Source organism: Mastigoproctus giganteus, chromosome 14 (genome assembly GCF_048544385.1).
Source record: "Mastigoproctus giganteus isolate SK-2022 chromosome 14, ASM4854438v1, whole genome shotgun sequence".
Lineage (NCBI taxonomy): Eukaryota > Metazoa > Arthropoda > Arachnida > Uropygi > Thelyphonidae > Mastigoproctus > Mastigoproctus giganteus.
This window is the reverse complement of record NC_143588.1, coordinates 34,261,705-34,282,752: the sequence shown is the minus strand read 5'-3', so window position 1 is coordinate 34,282,752 and position 21,048 is coordinate 34,261,705. Positions and strand designations below refer to the sequence as shown.

Here is a 21,048-nt window from a genome sequence, read left to right as displayed (position 1 = left end):
TGGGATCTATCCAGTTATATTAAAGGAGGCAGAAAAGGAAGTAAGCAAACCCTTAACCATAATTATTCTGTGGGTACCTCCCCTGAGTCCAAGCTTCCTTGGACTCAGGGGAGGTACCCACAGACTGGAGATGTGCCAATGTAACCCCAATTCACAAAGGAGGATCAAAGGCTGACACAAGTAATTATAGACCTGTGAGTTTAACTTCTTTTCCAGGAAAATTAATGGAGGCACTGGTTTAAGAAGCACTGCAGGATCATCTAGACAAGACTTCAGTTATAGCTCGGACATAGCATGGTCTTGTTAAGGGGAAGTCTTGCCTTATCAATTTGATTGGATACTATGATGCAGTCGCAAAAGAACTGGATTCAGGGAATAACTTTGTTATTATATACTTGGATCTTAGAAAGTCTTTTGATACTGTTGCACATGGAAGACTGCTGCACAAATTGGAGCCGTGTGGCATTGGAGGCAAATTTCTGCTATGGATAAAGGGTTGATTGAGAGGGAGAAGACAGAGAGTGGTAATCAATGGACACTGCTCATCGTGGACTAATGTTATTAGTGGAGTATCTCAGGGTTCAGTGTTGGGTCCATTATTGTTTTTTGTATTTATAAATGATATTGATGATGGTATATCAAGCTTAATGTTCAAGTTTGCAGACGATACGAAGGTTGGCAGGGTTGTCAAGGATACTACTGACACTATGCTGCTGAATCAGGATCTGGAAAGGTTGAGCAGATGGGCTGAGAGGTGGCAAATGAAGTTTAACATTGACAAATGTAAAGTACTACATATGGGAAACAGCAACCCCAGAGCAACGTATCAACTCTGTGTAACTTCACTGACAGTGGTAGAGAATGAAAGGGACCTGGGGTGGTTGTGCAGGCAGATATAAAGTTCTCTGAGCAGTGCAGATGGGCTGGAAGAGTAGCTCATAGTGTATTGTCAATGATATATAGGAATTTTTCTAGCATGGATAAGGAGTTGATTATTCCCTTGTATAAGGCAATGGTCAGGCCACACCTAGAGTACTGTATACAGGTCCGGAGGCCTCATTTCAAAAAGGATGTAGAGCTGTTTGAACAAGTACAGAGAAGGGCAACAAGATTATTGAATGGAACAAAGGGGTGCTCTTACGAAGAAAGGCTTAAGATTTGCAAATTACAGTGTCTGGAGACTAGGCACCAGCGTGGTGATCTGATAGAGGTGTATAAAGCCTTGAATGGTTTGAGCATGCTCAATGCTGATGGGATTCTTCCTCTTGTTCAGAATAATCACCTGAGAGGGCATAAATTCAAATTGAGGAAAGACAGATGTAGAATAGACTTGAGGAAATTTGCCTTTAGCCAGCAGGTGGTTGATTGGTGGAACAGACTTCCATCCCTTGTCGTGGAAGTTGATAGCCTAAATAAATTTAAGGCTCAGCTGGACAGGTATTTTGAACGAACAGAGGGGTGAATGGGAGCGGTTTTTTTTTTTTTTTTTTTTGGCTGATGCTGCATAAGCTTGCTTTCTTGCATCAAATTCCTCTACTAATGCTAAAGTCTTGTCTAGATGATCCTACAGTGCTTCTTTAACCAGTGCTTCCATAAATTTTCCTTGAACAGAAGCTAATCTCACAGGTCTATAATTACTTTTGTCAGCCTTTGATCCTCCTTTGTGAATTCGGATTACAATTGCACATCTCCAGTCTATGGGTACCTTCCCTGAATCCAAGGAAGCTCTCATAATTATGGCTAAGGGTTTGCTTACTTCCTTTGCTGCCTCCTTTAATATAACTGGATAGATCACAACCACCCCAGGTGCCTTTCTTGTGTTTATCTGAAACAATTTCTCCTCCACTTTACTCTCAGTTATTACAAGATTATCTAGCTTACTGCCAGAGTTGAATACATGTCTGACATTCCCCTCGCTGAATAACTCCTCATGTGTGAATGTCGATGGAAAATATTCATTTAGTTTGTTAGCTACCTGAGCAGGATCATCAACAGTTGAACCATCGATGTGATTCATCCTCTTCCTTCTAGAGTTTACATAAGCAAAGAACTCTTTGCTATTTTCCTTTGCATCCTTTGCCAAAGATTTCTCGTAATCTGCCTTCGCCTGCCTAACCTTCTTTGTAACTTGGTTACTGATCAACTTATATCTATCATAGGTATCTGTGTCACGTGTTAATTTGTATGATTCCCATGCATTTTCTTCTCTGCCATATGTCTAATTAGTTCATTTGACATCCATTTAGGCCAAAATCTTGAACAATATTTCTTAATTGGTATGTAAAGCCTAATAGCTTCCAAAATAAATTCTTTGAACGCTTCCCATTTTGAATTTTCTTTTGGTAACATCATCAGTTTGTCCCACTGTATAGAGTTTAAATACTGTCTGAGACCATTGTAGTCACCTTTACGAAAGCAAAAACCCTTTCCCCTTTACCCCTGATGGTAGTTACCTCTTTGAGTAAATTCCACTTCAGCACACTGTGACCGCTGCCAACTAGTGGTTCCTTTATCTGCAGATTCTTAATGTACGTAGAATCAAGAATCACTACTGATAATCAGATCAAGTGTATTACTCCCCCTAATTGCCTCGTGAACATGCTAATGTAGAAAACAATCATCCAATAAATCCACAAAAGCCTTACTATTGTATGAGTGACCAACCCACAAATTCCATTCATTATCTGGGAAATTAAAATCCCCCATTGTAAGACTCTCTGATTTACTGACCCACTCTGTTTCCCTGTACAGTTTCTTATTATACTCATCAGAGTCATTAGGCCTATAGCACGCATCTACTCTCAATTTTGATCTCCCAATGCTTATGTCACACCAAACTGACTCGACACTGCACTGTCCAGCGATGTCGACTGGCTTCACTTCCTTGGATTTTATGTGTTTCTTAACTAACAGCATAACCCCTCCTCCCTTCCTATCCTGTCTATCCTTTCTGTACACATTGTACTCCCCAAATTCCAGTCTGCATTCCTTATATCTGTGTGACACCAAGTGTCTGATATCGCAACAATATCTTCCTTTGATGTTTTGAGCAATACCTCAAATTCATCAAATTTATTTACTAAACTCCAAGAATTGGTGTACCCGCAACTATACATGCACTTGTTCCCATTCTTGGCTACCCTAACACAACCCATGTGTTTATTTGTACTGCAATGTCTCCCAGCAATCTCTGAAATACCCTACATCTTGTTTTCCACGCTGCTGCTCATTCCAATAGAAGCAGTACAAGAATCACTTTCACCTCTGCCAGTGGCTACTGTTAATCTATTAGTCCTTGTATCCCCCCAAATTAGCAGTTTTTTGACCCATTGAACACTGCCTTGTGTGCCTCCATAGCCAGGTGGGCAGGAGCGGCAGTGGATAGCACACGCTTCTTGATTAGACTGGGGTTCGAGCCTGTGACCACCAAATACGGAGATGCGGAAAGGTCAGGGAATGACCACCGCATAGCTTCGTTGCAATATGGCCTTATTTGCTAATGCTCCTAAAAACCAAATAACAACAACAACAAGAACACCGCCTTGTATAAGGCAATGGTCAATCTACCCCTTTGTATGGCCTTTGTATAAGGCAATGGGCAAGCTACACCTTGAGTACTCCGTACAGGTCTGGAGGTCTCATTTTAGAAAGGATGTTGAGTTGCTGGAATGAGTACTTTAAAGTGCAACAAGGTTGGTGAGAGGAACAAAGGGGTTCACTTACCAGGGGAGTCTTAAATTTTGTCAATTTCAGCATCTGGAGACTAGGTATCTGCAAGGTGATCTGATTGAGGTGTACCTGCCTTGAATAGTTTGATCAGGCTCAATATTGATGGGATACTTCCACATGCTGAGATTAAGAACCTGAGGGGGCATAGATTCAAATTGAGGAAAAACAGTTGTAGAATGTGTGGATGTTTTCCTTTAGCGAACGGATAGTTGATGACTGGAACAGACTTCCATCTGTTGCTTTGGAAGTTGATAACTTAAATAAATTTAAGGCTGAACTAGACAAACGTTTGGAGTGATGGGTGAAATGGGAAGGTTTTTTTTTTTTTTTGGCTGATGCTCTATAAGCTTGCTTTCTTGCATCATATGCCTCAACTAATGCTAATGTCTGCACAATGTCTGCCTCAGTACTTGAAATTCATTAAATTTATTTACTATTTTCCTAACATTACTGTACATGCAAATATACATGTACCTGTTTTTACTGTTAGTTAGCCTAATACAGTCCATGTACTTACTTGTTTTGTCCCAACTTACAGCAGGGCTTGAAATCCCTATCACTATGCTGCTGCATGACCCAATAGAAGCAATACAAGAATCACTTTCACTTTTCCTTGGCTCTAGTTAATCTGTTAGTTTGTCATCCCACTAAGCTGTCAGTTTTTCGATCTGCGTAACACTGCCTCTATAGCATCATGAATATTCTTAACCCTTCTGTTTACACATATTCTATCCCTGTAAAAATAGTTTTTCTTGTTAATAAGCACAGATCACTTTTATAAAAATTCTATCCCTTGAGCTTTTCACATTCTCTTTTGGGCCGAATTGATTGGCAAGGCCCTCAATAAACCCCAGGGGCTCACATCTGGTGAGTATGGGCTTGGCACACCCAGGGTCCTGAGCTGGATATCATCATTCTTCTGTTTCTTGGGTGATTTCCTTCTACTTCTCTCTGTCTCTGTGTGTCTCTGTGTGTGTGTGTGTGTGTGTGTGTGTGTGTGTGTGTGTGTGTGTGTGTGTGTGTGTGTGTGTGTGTGTGTGTGGGTAACTCAATTTTTTTTTTCTTTTTAGTTGGTGCAGCAAAAGCCCCAGGCTTCCTTGTGCCTTATGGCTAATTATAATAATAATAATAACACAAACTCCCTCTTATTGTGCCTAGGCAAAATTGGAGACACTGTCAAATTTAATCCTAACTTACGACTTTTTCCTCTTCTTGTTAAGTAAGTCCTGAGATTTCCTGCTCTTAATATCAATTGTGCCAACATTAACTACAATATCACCCTGTGTGCCCTTAAAAGATGATATCTACCCTTTAATATCATCTACTTTTGCCCGTGGTTGACATACCCTGGGTTTCTTCCACCTGATACGAAAAATTTTCTGACAATTGAGTTACTGACAATAATTGCCTTCTGTGGGACTAGTGCATTGTGCCTTGGGGATTTTGGCTGTGTTGCCCAATGCACAAGTGATGGCTCTGTCATTGAATTGGGCAGCCGAGAGCTTGATGGGCCTCCGTTTTAATTCCTTTGGAGGCATCCACCCTGTCCTTCATGCTCTCATAAACACCCATAAGTTCTGAGTTTGTGCCTTATTTTTTGATACTCCTTGCATTAACACACAGAAAGACATCCCCTTGGTTGTATTGTGTCCTGTTCTGATAGTCTGCAAACATCACAGAAGCAGAACGTGTTGTAAGGGTCTAATTTGTAGGGGAACTGCCCCCTCAACTTTCTCTTGAACCACAGCACCCCCACTACTTTGAGCCTGCTGCTTTGCTTCTCTAATCTGAGATATGATTTCTGTTTAAATGCAGTTATAGTTGAGAATGCCACACTAAACTGATAGATATCTAAACACAATAATACATATTGTGCTATCAAGTTTATGTTGATGTTATACTGTACCGTTACATTTGTAGTTTTGAGTTAGTTAAAGCCTTACTAAAAATGAAATTTCTTAGCTAAAACAAAAAATATATGCCAACCTATGAGATTAGAGATTTTGAGCTGTTTATTTACAACAATTGAAACCCTACAATTGTACTACTATGCATTAACTACTAGTTATGTGATACACTATTCACAACAAATTACCAATACAAAAGCTCTGCATACAGTAAGTCATAACTTACAAAATGTCTAGCTAAATTTAAAAATAACTAATGATATGTGATGAAGTTAAACTATTTTTTGAACACAGTTTAATATATTAATTGAGTAATAAAAAAAAACAGTAAACATTTAAAAAAAAAACTTATCCATTCCCAGAGTTCAAGATTCTTTTTCTACACTGGCTGCATCTATCATATTAAACTTCAACTGCTCCCTTCTCAGCTTGTCTGCCTAATTTGTTTAGATTTTGTTGCAGTAGCATACGCTAATTGCTGTAATTAGCCTTGCTTCCAAGCATTGTATCGTTTGCAAACTTAGATATTAAGCCTGATGTGCCTTCATCAGTATCATTAATAAATATGAAATACAACAAAGCTAGTAACGTTAGTCCTAGAAGAGTAGTAAAAAGTAAAGTGCAGCCATTATCAACCCACTGCAAGATGGAAGCCTCCTCAACAATTCATGCTGAGTGCCCATTAATAACTACTCTGTCTTCTTCCACTCAACTACCCTTTTATCCATATCAGTAACTTTCTCTTAATGCCATGCTGCTTCAATTTCTATGTAGTAGTCTTTTATGTTCAACAGGATCAAACTTTTCTGAAATCTAAGGATATGATATTAGAATTATTCTGTTTAAGTGGAGAGACTTTGTGAATAATTTTTTGAATTATCACGAAATCATTTGGTTTCCTGTTATAATTTTATACATTTCCAGGATCTCCATTGCTAAAAAATTCCTAACATGTAAATCCAAAATACCTATTCAGTTGGCCCCCTTCTTACTAGTGTTTACTTAAGTAAAGAATTTTGGCAATCCTTTGCCAGAGACTTCTTGTAATGTGCCATAGCCTGCTTAACCTCTTTTGTGATTTGATTGCAGACTTGTTTATATCTAATGTAGTCATCTCTGTCACCTGATAATTTATATGTATTCAATGCATTTTTCTCTGCCACAAGTCTCATCAGTTATCTGACATCCAATTAGGTCTAAGCCTTGAACAGTATTTCTTAGTTGGTGTGAAAAGCCTGTTTGCTTCTACCATTGGATTCCTGAATGCTAGCTATTTAAGATTTGCTGTTTGTAACTTCATCAGTTGGTCACACTGCATAGAATTTAAAAACTCTGAGACTACTGTAGTCACCTTTACAAAAGCAAAATCCCTTCCCTTTGCCGTTTACAGTAGTTACATCTTTAAGTAAATCCCATCAAAAATCACTGTGATCACTGATATCTAGTAGGACTTTTATTTGCATATTTTAAATGCATAAAGAGTCACTGCCTATAATCAGATCATGATTATTTATAAAAGTAAGTTACATACATTTAATAGAAGAAAAATAAAATTATGCTGTGTGTGTGTTTTTTTTTTTTAGGAAGACTCCAATCACAAGATGTATTAGAACCTATAGTACTTAGCACTGTGCATGGGTTGAAGGTTCAGAAGATGAAAGAAGATACTTGTTTACATTAGACTTAAATTTCTGTAGGTTGTTATTTTCACACAATACGTATACCCAGAAAATGGAAGTTGAAGGGATAAATGAGAAAGAAGAAAAGTTGGTTCAGTGATTTTGATGTTGGACTGTAAAAGGACATTGACTGGTTGCTGCACATGTTCAGACTGGTTTGGAAGACAGAGTGGAATTATAGAAGCAAATTCAAAAGAACGGTGGCTATGGAAATATCTATAGAAAAGGCATACGGCAAAAACAGAACATCTATGAGACAAAGAGTGGAGAGACTTTGTTAGAGATGGATCATTAATTAACCTAACTGCCCTCCTTTGAATGGAGTCTAAAAACCTGAGAGAGAGGTTTTAGGGGCACTTCCCCAGATGTGGGAACAATGTTCCATGGTGGGGCACATTTGCAATTTGTATAGAGTAAGCAGCTGTTTGGAAAAAAAGTATCACCGACAGTGAAAGAGAAGTTTTTTAGATGCAGAGGAAGCAATATTTATGATGTGCTTATGCCAAGATCGATTAGAAGTCAAGGTAATCCCTAATACAGATATGTGATGTTGTATAGAAATCTCCTGTTTTTTTTCATTCAAGAGGAGTGTTTCCATTTACAATGGGTTTCCTCAGCCTACAAGTTACTTCTTGTTAGGAATTTTTTCCCGCCATAAAGTGCGGTTCAGAGTGTCATTAAAGATAAGTATAGGAGCTGAGGAAACCTTTTTTGCGAGATATAAGAACAGGACTGAGTCTCAGAAGGATTGAAATCATTTAAGTTATCCTTGAATCACTGGAGAATTATCTGGAGATCAGCATTTAGAGAATTATTAGTGGATATTCGAAGCTGAAGCTGTTTGTGCGGGGAAATGTTTCTCAAACTGGAAGGTAGAGTGAAATGTGCTGTCATCAGCAAAACTATGGATAGGATTTTCCAGTTAGTGGGAAAAGGTCATTAATATACAAGTAGAAATGAGCAGGAGAAAGAACTGAACCTTGGGGAGCACCTGCATAACTAGAGAAATTAGTAGGCTGAGAACCATATTTACTTTAAATAGTGTACCATCTATCTACCTTGTCAATATATTCAAAAATCAGGTCAGGATTATGTATATAAGTAAATTCTAAAAGTAAGTTAAGTTAATAGAAAAAAATAAACAAATAATGTATCTACTTTGTCAATATATTCAAAAATGTATTAGGTTCTGCTATTATTGGTTGCCTGCTGGTTTCCTCCTTTCAAAATTTATATAAAAATAAAATGCTACTAATTTAAAAGTAAATCATCAAGCTTTTTTTTTCACAGAGGAAGTAATTAGTAAATATAATTCTTTACTTATTTTTCAGTATATTCAGGATGTCGAATGACATTTTATGAAATGTTTAGAGAGAATTTTCATAAGAAAAATCCCAATGGAATATTTACAGTTTGGTAAGTTTTAAAACAAGTATTCTTAATTATATGGATTGCTAAATATAGCATGAAATATTTTATAAAAGATAACTGAATATTATTTTTATACACAAATTATTTTTATATTGAGGTAAACTTCTCTTATTATTTTACAAATACACAATTTTAGAATCATTGAAATATCAGTCATACTGTGAGACCTGGTACTCTTACCCTTAGCACACTAGTATCCATGACAAATATCTTTCGGTAATATTTGTTTCTTGTGTATTTTTGATTTGTCTGTTCTGCGATATATACTCACACACATTCTCTGCAATTGCGAACATTGCTTCAAGTTTAAGTGTAAAGTATTTTGGCCACAGAAATAGAAACAATATTTTTTTGTGAAGAAAATATTCAAATTTTTTTCGATATTTTCTTCTGTGAGGATCTGGGATTGTATAATTAATATAGTAGTGTACTATAAATTTTACATCATACATATATACAGGGTCTTTGATTAACATATAGGCTAGCTACACTTTTAGGATTGATTCAGGATGGGATATAGAAACAAAGAAAAAAGTATATATGTCTTGTGGCCTTGGAGATATTGTGCAAGGCTCATGGGCTAGATTTTACTCCACTTGGTCTGTGCTTGTGAACAGAAGAGACTACTTCTACAGGGATGGGGTATACTTATATAGAAGGGTGCAAAAATATTTGCTGTGCTATCAAGGCTGTTTTAGATAGGTTGATAAACTGCTAGCTTGGGGGGACAGACTAATAGATTAACAATCTGTTGGTCTGTGTATCTCCTAATCTCCCAGTTTACAAGAATGCTTAGAATCAACAGAAGATTCTTGCACAGCTTCTATTGAAACAAGCACCAGCTTGAAAAGCAAGAGCAGAAGATTTCAAGGACTGCTGAGAATCATCATGACACAACTAAATAAATGGCCTCTATTAGGGTAACTAAGAGTAAAAATAGTTACATGTCTACTTACACCAATGCTAGCAGTAAAGTAAATAAATTTGAGGAATTTGAAGTGCTGGTCAAGGCATCAAATGCAAACAGTGTTGGGATATCAGAGACATGGTGTCACTCAGATATAAGGGGTGCAAAATTTGAATATGGAGAAATACAAGGTGTACAGAAAGGACAGACAGGATAGGAAGGGAGGTTATGCTCTTATTTGAGAAGCACATAAAATCTAAGCCAGTGCATCCAGTTGACAAGGTTGACAAGTGTATGTTGAGTGAATTTGGTGTGACGTAAGCACTGGGAATGCAAAAAAGAGAGTAAGAGTGTGTTATAGACTAAATGAAGTCCATGAGCAAAGCGAACAATGTACAGAGAAATAGAGTGCACCAGTAAAACAGAGTGGTACAATCCTGAAGTGAATGGTGCATTCACTTCGGGATTGTACCACTCTACCAAAGAAGAGCTGCGGCAGACTGCAAATTCCTAATGCATCTTGTGGCTGGCAAGCTCGATGCCCCCGAGCTGCTCTACCTCATCAACTTCAGCTATCCTCCAAGAGTCTTGAGAAGACAAAATATGCTGGCACAAGAGCCATTCAGAACTGATCAACTCAGATTCCACTACTTCAACAGAACTGCAAAACTGCTGAACGAATCCAACATTGATATCCTAAATGAAAACATTAATATCAAAAAAGAGCTATAAAGGTTTTTCAATCAAACTAATAGAGAATAAAAATAAATGACTAATTTAATAATAACAACAATAATAATACTATAAAGATAGGTATACTTAGTCTTAACAAAACAAAAAAAAAATGGGATAACAATAAGAATAATAACACAAAGCAATTAATGCAACTACTTAATGTGAACTATCAAGAAAAGAAAACAACAAAATGATTAGAAATACTAATATCTCTGTTACCACAGCTTTGCTAAAATGCAAATCATTTGTAACACATGATATGCATTGTATATGTTGTAAATTAACCTTGTATATTTGAAATTGTATATTGATATCTGACATTGTGTACAGTTTGTAAATAGAAGGATTACTATATTTCTACTGTCAAATTCCTCCTCTGTAAGGCTTCGGCTGTAATAAAAAAAAAAAAAAAAAAAAAAAAAAAAAGTCTTATAATGGAAGATTTAACTTTCCTGATGTTGACTGAAACATGAGTTGGTTGCTCACAAAAAGATCCCACCATTACCTAAAACGTACCTGGTTGGAATCGTTAAATATAAAATCTTAGGATAAATCCTTGAACAGGAACAGTGGTTGCCAAGTCAACCCGATCACAGAGTCAGTAGTTCTGTCATTGGACAAGCGCTGGCCACGTCATCATGCGTCACAGCCACAGACGTCAACAAACAATTAAACCTCGCGTCTCACGCACCTGGCAGTGCACATCTTCATTCCAACTGCCATTCATGTATTTTTAATTCTGATGAAGGCTACCATATAGCCGAAAGCTCATATATTTCTTCTTTATTTGTACGCTCTGTGTGTAACTATAATAAATTCTTAATGAATCCAGAGCGCGTAGGCCTGTTTCGTTACGTTATGGTTGCTCACACACTAGCAAGCTTACGAAGAAAGGCTTAAGTTTTGCAAATTACAGTGTCTGGAGACTAGGCACCAGCGAGGTGATCTGATAGAGGTGTATAAAGCCTTGAATGGTTTAAGCATGCTCAATGCTGATGGGATGCTTCCTCTAGCTCAGAAAAATCACCTGAGAGGGCATAAATTCAAATTGAGGAAAGACAGATGTAGGCTAGACGTGCGGAAATTTGCCTTTAGCCAGCGGGTGGTTGGTTGGTGGAACAGACTTCCATCCCTTGTGGTGGAGGTTGACAGCCTAAATAAGTTTAAGGCTCAGCTGGAGCTGGACAGGTATTTTGAACGAACAGAGGGGTGAAGTGGAAGTGGGTTTTTTTTTTTTTTTTTTTTTTTGGCTGATGCTGCATAAGCTTGCTTTCTTGCATCAAATGCCTCTACTAATGCTAATGCTAATTCTAAGATTTTTCTCGATTAATTGGATGACTGTTTTCTACACCAGCATGTTAGAGAGGCAACCAGAGAAATAATACTGTGATCTGCTTATCACCCGTGATTATTCAGGCATTAAGAATATGCAGTTAAAAAACAGAATCACAATGTATTAATGTGGGATTTCCTTGAATATGTAACCACCATCAAGAGTAAAGGGAAAGGTTTTTGCTTTGTAAAGTGGTCTTAGAAAGTTTTTAAATTCTATAGAGTGGCATCCACTGATGATGTTAGCATTAGCCAATTATAAATATCATTGAAGGAATTAATTAAAGGAGCTGTTAGGCTTTTAATACCAACTAAGAAATACTGTTCAAGGTTTAGGCGAAAATGGATGTCAGATGAACTATTGGCAGAGAAGAAAAATGCATGAGATGCGTATGAATTATCAGGTGACCCAGAAGCATATGGTAGATATAAATTAGTCTGCAATCAAAACAAAGGAGATTAGGTAAGCAAAGGCAGATTACGAGAAATCTTTGGCAAAGGATGCAAAGAAAAATAACAAAGATCTTATATATAAAAGAATATTTTGGAAAATAATGCACAAAATTTTGGAAAATTTTTCACGTGCACACTTTTTACTTTCTGCAAGTTGGTATTAGTTGAGTCATATCATGGAAGAAAGCAAGCTTATATAGCATCATCCAAAAAAAAAAAAAAAAAACCTTCCCATTTAACCCATCTGGTTACTCCAAATGTTTGTTTAGTTCAGCCTTAAATTTATTTAAGTTATCAACTTCCACAACAACAGATGGAAGTCTGTTCCAGCAATCAACTACCCACTGACTAAAGGCAAACTTCCACACATCTATTCTACAACTGCCTTTCCTCAGTTTGAATCTGTGCCTCCTCAGGTTCTTAATCTGAGCAAGCAGAAGTATCCCATCAGCATTGATCCTGCTGAAACCATTCAAGGCCTTATACACCTCAATCAGATCAGATGCCTAGTCTCCAGATGCTGCAACTTTAGAACTTAACCTTTTCTTGGTAAGAGCACCCCTTTGCTCCTCTCACCAATCTTGTTACTCTTCTCTGTAATAATTCTAGTAACTATACACCCTTCCTAAAATGAGGCCTCCAGAGCTGTATGCAATACTCAAGGTGTGACCTGACCATTACCTTATACAAAGGGATAATCACCTCCTTTATCCTGCTAGCAAAATTCCTGTATATCATTGACAACACCCCATGACCTGCCCTGGCAGCCTGTCTGCATTGCTCAGAAAACTTCATATATGACTGCACAATAATTCCAAGGTCTTTTTCATTTTCTACCACCTTAAGTGTAGTACCACATAGTTGGTACGTTTCTCTGGGGTTACTTCTACCCATATACAGGACTTTGAATTTTTCAATGCTAAACTTCAGTTTCCACTTCTCAGCCCATCTGCCCAAATTTTCTAGATCATGTTGCAGTAACACGCTGTCATTAATAATCCTACCAACCTTTGCACAATCTGCAAACTTCGATACTAAGCCTGATATACCTTCATCAGTATTATTGATAAATATACAAAACAACAGTGGTCCCAACACCGAACCCTGTACAGTAGTCTTCCATGTGCAATAGTGTCAAAAGCTTTCCTGAAATCCAAGTATATGATATCAAAATTATATTTTGCATCCAGTTCCTTTGCAACCACATCATAATCACCAATAAAATTTGTCAAACAAGACTTTCCCTTAACAAACCTATGCTGTGTCTGAATTATTGCTGCAGTCTTGTCTAGATGATCCTGCAATGCATCTTTAACCAGTGACTGCATTATTTTACGCAGAACAGAAGTTAAACTGACTGGTCTGTAATTATCCGTGTCACCCTTCGATCCCCCCTTTGTGAATTGAGGATACATTTGCACATCTCCAGCCCGTGGGGATCTCCCGAGTCCAAGGATGCTCTCATAATTGTAGCTAAGGGTTTCCTTGCTTCCTTTGCAGCCTCCTTTAATAAGTGGATAGATCCCATCCACCCCCAGGTGCCTTTCTTATGTTTAACTTCAACAAGTTCTCCTCCACTTTGTTCTCAGTTATTACAAAATCATTAAGCACCCTGTTACAATTTGCTAACCTTGTGGCATTTTCAAACCTTAATAACTCCTCATGTGTGAATTTAGATGCAAAATATTCATTCAGTTTGTTTGCTATCTGAGCAGGATCTTCAACAGTCAAACCATCGATTGACTGTTGAAGACCAATTGGATGCTGCTCTTCGTGGACTAATGTTATTAGTGGAGTCCCATAGGGTTCCGTATTGGGTCCACTGTTGTTTTGTATATTTATCAATGATATTGATGAAGGTATATCAGGCTTAGTGTCGAAGTTTGCAGATGATAAAAAGGTTGGCAGGGTTGTTAATGACAGTAATGGCAGTGTGCTACTGCAACAGGATCTTGATAATTTGGGCAGATGGGCTAAGAAGTGGCAACTGAAGTTTAACCTTGACAAATGCAGAGTACTGCATAGGGTAGAAGTAACCCGAGAGAAAAATACCAACTGTGTGGTACTGCACTTAAGGTGGTAGAAAATGAAAAAGACCTGGGTGCAATCAGATATGAAGTTTTCTGAGCAATGCAGACAGGCTGCCAGGGCAGGTCATGGGGTTTTGTCAATGATATATAGGAATTTTGCTAGCAGGGAAAAGGAGGTGATTGTCCCTCTATATAAGGTAGTGGTCACGCCACGCCTTGAGTACTGCGTACAGGTCTGGAGGCCTCATTTTAGGAAGGATGTAGATTTGCTTGAGCGTGTACAGAGAAGGGCAACAAGATTGGTAAGGTGAAGGGATCCTCTTACCAAGAGAGGCTAAGTTGTGCAAATTACAGTGGCTGGAGACTAGGCACCTGCGCAGTGATCTGATTGAGGTGTATAAGGCCTTGAATGGGTTGAGCACGCTGAATTCTGATGGGATCCTACCACTTGTTCAGATACGAACCTAAGGGGGCATAAATTCAAATTAAGAAAACACAGATGTAGAATAGATGTGCGGAAATTTGCCTTTAGCCGGCGGGTGGTTAATTGCTGTAACAAACTTCCATCTGTCGTTGTGGAAGTTGATAGGTTGAATAAATTTAAGGAGTTACTAGACAGGAATTTGGAGGGAATGGTGTGATTCTTTTTTTTTTTTTTTTTTTTCTGATGCTGTTTTTTTTAGCATCCTTTGCCAAAGATTTCTCGTAATCTGCCTTCGTCTGACCTACCTCCTTTGTGACTTGATTACAGACTAGCTTATATATATCATAGGCTTCTGTGTCGCCTGATAATTTATATGCATCCCATGCATTTTTCTTCTCTGCCACAAGTCTCATTAGTTCATTTGACAAACATTTAGGCCTAAACCTTGAACAATATTTCTTAATAGGTATGAAACATGTAGTAGCTTCCACTATTAATTCCTTGAAGCTTCCCACTTAGAATTTGCTGTTGATAACATCATCAGTTGGTCCCACTGTACAGAATTTAAAAACTGTCTGAGACCACTGTAGTCACCTTTATGGAAGCAAAAACCCCTTCCTTTACCCCTGATGGTAATTATATCTTTAAGTAAATCCCCCATCAGTACACTGTAATCACTGCCATCTATTTGTTCCATTATCTGCAAATTCTTAATACATGAGTGATCACTGCCGATAACCAGATCAAGAGTATTACCTTCTCTGGTTGCCTCTTGAACATGCTGCTGAAGAAAACAATCATCCAATAAATCCACAAATCTTACTAGTGTGCGAGTGACCAACCCATAAGTTCCAGTCTATATCTGGGATGTTAAAATCCCCCAATATAAGACATTCTTATTTAATACTCCACTCTATTTCTCTGTACAATTGTTCATTGTACTCATTCGAGTCATTAGGCTTATAACACACTCCTACTCTTATTTTTGCTTTCGCAGTGCTTATGTCACACCAATCTGACTCAACAGTGTACTGTTCATCTATATATCAACGGGATGTACTTATTTTGATTTTATGTTTTTCTTAATTAACAGCATAACACCTACTCCCTTCCTATCCTGTCTATCCTTTCTGGACACATTGTACTCCTCAAATTCCAATTCTGCATTCCTAATATCTGAGTTTCACCACGTCTCTGATTTCCCAACAATAACCGCCTTGGATGACTTAACCAGCACTTAAAATTCATCAAATTTATTTACTATACTCCTAGTATTGGTGTATGCGCAAGTATACATGTACCTGTTCTTACTCTTAGTTTCTCTAACACAGCCCATGTATTTGCTTGTTTCATGACCTCCAGCAGTTCCTGAAATCCCCAGCAACTGGCTTTCCGGGCTGCTGCTCATTCTAATAGAAGTAGTGCAAGAATCACCTACACCTCTGCCTGCGGCTACTTTTAACCTTTTAGTCTGTGAATCCCCCCCTCCCCATGCTAGCAGTACTTTGCATTTGTCAGTGTTAAACTGCAGTTGCCACTTCTGAGCCCAACTGCCTAACTTTTTTAGATCCTGTTGCAGTAGCATACTGTCTTTATTGTCATTAACAACACTGCCAACCTTTGTATTATCAGCAAACTTGGACATTAAACCTGATATCAATATCATTGATAAATACAAAAAACAACAATGTGCCCAGCACCAAACCCTCGGGGATTCCACTAGTAAGTTTAGTCCACGTTGACAGTGTCAATTTATTACTATTCTCTGCCGACTTTCACACAACTATCCCTTTATCCATTGCAGCAACTCGCAGTACTGCCCCAATTTGTAAAGCAGTCTTCCCTGATCAACAGTATCAAAAGCTTTCCTGAAATCCAAGTATACATATGATATCAAAATAATTTTTTGCATCTAGTTCCTTTGTTACCACATTGTAGTATCCATTCAAATTGGTTAGACAAGACTTCCCCTTAACAAACCCATGCTCTGTCTGAACTCTTACTGCAGTCTTGTTTAGGTGATCCTGTATCACCTCTTTAAACAGGGACTCCAATAAAATATTTAAGGGCAAAGGCCTCATGCTACGAGGTAGAATGACTAACATATAGGTTAGTGCAAAAGCATCATTTTAATGTAGCCATATACCAAAGTAGTTAAATTAATTAATTAAATTGGCATCATTTTGGTTATATCTCATGTTGTGAATGCCTTCAGAACAAGTTGCCATGGTATTGTACTACCTCGAATAAGTAACAAGTGGAGAAGACTACTTTTATTTATTCTCAGCGGATACCACAACCCAGATAGCACCGTTTCAAAACTTGTTGGCTTCTCTTCGGTGGGTGGGCAGGTACCCTGGTATTGCAATAGTGACAACCTAGTTATGAAGTATAACTTCACAATATTCTACCTCGTAGCATGAGGCCTTTCCCCTTAAATATTTTATAGTCTATATCACTGCACACCATCAGACATCTCTCATATTGTGAATTATACTTCATCACTGAGTTGTCACTATTGCAATATCAGGGTACCTGCCTGCCCACCGAAGAGGAGCCAACAAGCTTTGAAACGGTGCCATCTGGATGGTGGTATCCACTGAGAATAAATAACAGTAGTCTTCTCCAATGGTGAAGTGTTACTTATTCGAGGTAGTACAATAACATGGCGGCTCGTGAAGGCATTCACAATATGAGATATAACCAAAATGATGCCAATTTAATTAATTAATTTAACTACTTTGGTAGATGGCTATGTTAAAATGATGCTTTTGCACTAACCTATATGCCAGTGATTCCATTATTTCCCCCATAACATAAGTTAAACTGACAGATCTATAATTATTTTTGTCACCCTTTTCATCCCTTTTGTGAATTGGAGATACATTTGCACATCTCCAGTCTATGGGGACCTCTCCTGACTCTAAGGATGCTCCCATAATTATGGTTAAGGGTTTGCTTACTTCTCTTGCTGCCTCGTTCAATATAACTGGTTAGATTCCATCTGCCCCAGGTGCCTTTTTTATGTTTAACTTCAACAATTTCTCCTCCACTTTGCACTCGGTTATTACAAAATCACTTGGCTCCCTTTTGGAGTTTTATAAACTTCTGGCATTGCCCTCCTTGCATAAACTCATGTGTGAATGTAGATACAAAATACTCATTCAGTTTATCAGCTACTTGAGCAGGATCATCAATGGTCGAACCATCTATGTCTCTATGTTAAGTGGACCAGTCTGATTCATTTCTCCCTTCCTTCTAGAGGTCACATAAATAAAGAACTCTTTACTGTTTTTCTTTGCATCTCTCATAATCTGCCTTTGCGTGACCAACCTCCTTTGTGACTTGATTACAGTCTTATATCTGCCGTAGGCTTCCGTGTCGCCTGATAATTTATATGCATCCCATGCACTTTTTTCCTCTGCCATGAGCCTCATTACGTCTGACATCCATTTAGGCCTGAACCTTGAACAGTATTTCTTAGTTGGTATGAAAAGCCTAGTAGCCTCGAAGATTAAGGTCCCTGAAGGCTTCCCATTTAGAATTCATCATTGGTAACATTATCAGTTGATCCCACTGTATAGAATTTAAAAACTGTCTGAGGCCACCTTTACGAAAACAAAAACCCTTCCCTTTACACTTGATGGTAGTTACATCCTTAAGTAAATCCCACATCAGTACAGTGTGATCACCGTCACCTAGTGGTTCCTTTATCTGCAAATTCTTTATGCATGAATAATCACTGCTGATAATCATGTCAAGAGTATTACTCCCTCTGGTTACTCCTCGAACATGTTGCTGTAGATAACAATCCTCCAGTAAATCCACAAATGTCTTGCTAGTGTTCGAGACACCAACTCAGAAGTTCCAGTCAATATCTGGAAAGTTAAAATCCCCCATTAACTTTTCTGTAGTCATTACAAGACATTCTGATTTACTGGCCCACTGTATTTCTCTGTGCAACTGTTCATTGTACTCATCAGAGTCATTAGGCCGGTAACACACTCAACTCTCATTTTCTCTTTCTCAGATTTGGTTTGTCCACCAAACAGACTCAACGTTGCACTTTCTTAGATTTTATGCATTTCTTAATTAACTTCATAACCCCTCATCCTTTTCTACCCTGTCGATCCTTTCTGTACTTATTGTACCTCCAAATTCCAATTCTGCCCTGCTTATATCTGTGTGACATCATTTCTCTGATATCCCAACAAAATCTGCCTTTGATGCCTTGATCAATTCATTAAATATATTTACTATACTTCTAGCATTAGTGTACATGCAAGTATACATGCACCTGTTCTTACTCTTGGTTACCCTAATACAGTCCATGTATTTACTTGTTCCATGATGACTCCCAGCAGCTCTTGAAATTCCCAGCAACTTGCTCCCTAGGCTTCTGCACATTACAATAGAAGCAGTGCAAGAATCACTTTTGCCTCTGCCTCCGGCTACTGTTAATATTTTAGTCTGTGAATCCCCCCCTCCAATTAGCAGTTTGCCAACCCACCTAATATTGCCTCGATAGCATCAAATATTCTTGAACCCTTTTTATTTAAGTGTATCCCATCCCTGTTGAAGCAGCTCTCCTGTTAGCAAGCACAGACCATGCTGAAAAAAATTCTAACTTGTGAGTCTTGCATGTCTCATGAACAGGTTTCTGGTGGATTGGAATAAACTGCTGTAAAAAGAAATAAAAGGGCAGTTTCTCTCTGTTCTTTTCAATTGGACATTTGTCCATTCAGCCACAAGCACGTCTCTTTTTGAGACGTGCTTGTGGCTTAAATTATCACCTGTGATTAAGATAACAGAAAACAAGTACTTTTGAGTTCTGAAAAGTCAGATGTGTATTTGATATGTTTGAAAAAAAAACAAAAAATAGTTTTTACCTGAAATATTTTTCAAATATTTGTTTAAAAATTGGAACTCTTTTTTTTTTTTTTTTTTTTTTTTTTTTTTTTTTTTTAATTAGGAAAGCTGTATTTTCAGGAATAACTGCTGGAGTCCTAGGACAGTTCCTGGCAAGTCCAGCAGATTTAGTAAAAGTTCAGATGCAGATGGAAGGAAAGAGACGACTTCAAGGTCTTCCTCCAAGGTTTGTTATTCCATATTTTAATTTAATCTTTGAGCATATTCATCTGAACCTAGTTCTTGGAGACAGTTTTTTAATGACTTTTTAGAAGTGAGTTATCTATATCACTAGACATTACAACTTAATTTATTTCATTTGAAAATGGAGTGGAGAGGTAGAGATAATCCAGTATTCTGAAGTAACTTAATAAATTGGTCAACATTTCATTTTCATATCTGTTTGCAATATTGGTAAAGGTTCTTCAAGTTTGTGTGCATTGTTCTTTGTGTGACACAGATTACAATGTAACTGAAATGTTTTTTTACAAAGTTTTAAATGTAAAGTGGTTGACTGTTCTTTGTTTTTTAAGGCCATCATTAGCATAAAAGAAAATAGTTTTTCACATCATTAACTAAAATGTAATAATTTTTATATTTTATTTTCACTTATTATCTGAAGTGAAAATAAAGCCATTGTCATCTGAAGTATAAATAAAAGTAGAAAATGCAAATGTAAATACTGATGCAGTGGATGGTAATATTTACTGAGTATTCAGTTAGACTTTAAGGTTAAAACACGAAATCAGAGTCCTTAAAATGAATTTAGTTTCAGAAATGGAATGAATCCAATAGTATTTAGGTATAGCTGTTGAAGTTGGAAGTTATTTTATTTTATACAGTCAGAGAGAAATGCATACATTTTTTTAACAGCTAAGAAAAAAATTAATTTTATTCTTTTAATGCAAGGCAGAATTGTGTTCAGTGTTATAACTATCTTATTATAGTTCTTTATTTGTTTGTTTTAAAGAAAATGTGTAGATAGTTGCACATTGAGTGGACATTGGTTGCACAAAGAACACCAGATACCAGAATTTGACAGTGTCTGCAATTCTGCCCAGACATGATAGGAGGGAATATATGATGAGAGCTTTGTCGATCAATTCGGCCCTGGAAAGATTGTGCAAGGCTCAAGGGATAGAATTTTTTTCAGCCTGGTCTGTACTTGTTAACAGGAGGGACTGTTTCTACAAGGATGGGACACACTTAAATAGAAAGGGTGCAAGAATATTTGCTGATGCTATCGAGGCAATGTTAGGTGGGTCAGAAAACTGATAGCTTGGGGGGGGATACAAGGACTAATAGTTTAACAGTAGCCGTAGGCAGAGGTGAAGGTGATTCTTGCACAACTTCTATTAGAATAAGTAGCGACCTGGAGCGAGGGGTGTTTGGGGGTTTCAGGGACAGATGGCAGTCATCATGAAATAGGTGGATATATGGGATGTGGTAGGGTGAATAGGAATAGGAGTATGTATGCTTGCACATATACCAATGCTAGAAGTATAGTAAATAA

The 21,048-nt window shown here is 37.7% G+C and overlaps 1 protein-coding gene across 2 annotated transcripts in view; it reads left to right on the top strand.

Moving 5' to 3' along the window:
* The window catches only part of LOC150075058 (mitochondrial uncoupling protein 4-like), a 308,741-nt gene that overhangs the window by 101,624 nt on the left and 186,069 nt on the right, over positions 1-21,048 (top strand). For both annotated transcript variants that reach the window (XM_090388936.1, XM_090388935.1), the window contains exons 4-5: positions 8,647-8,731; positions 19,600-19,722. In XM_090388936.1, the coding sequence (XP_090245062.1) occupies positions 8,647-8,731; positions 19,600-19,722 (208 nt within the window). The remainder of the gene's footprint in view (positions 1-8,646; positions 8,732-19,599; positions 19,723-21,048) is intronic.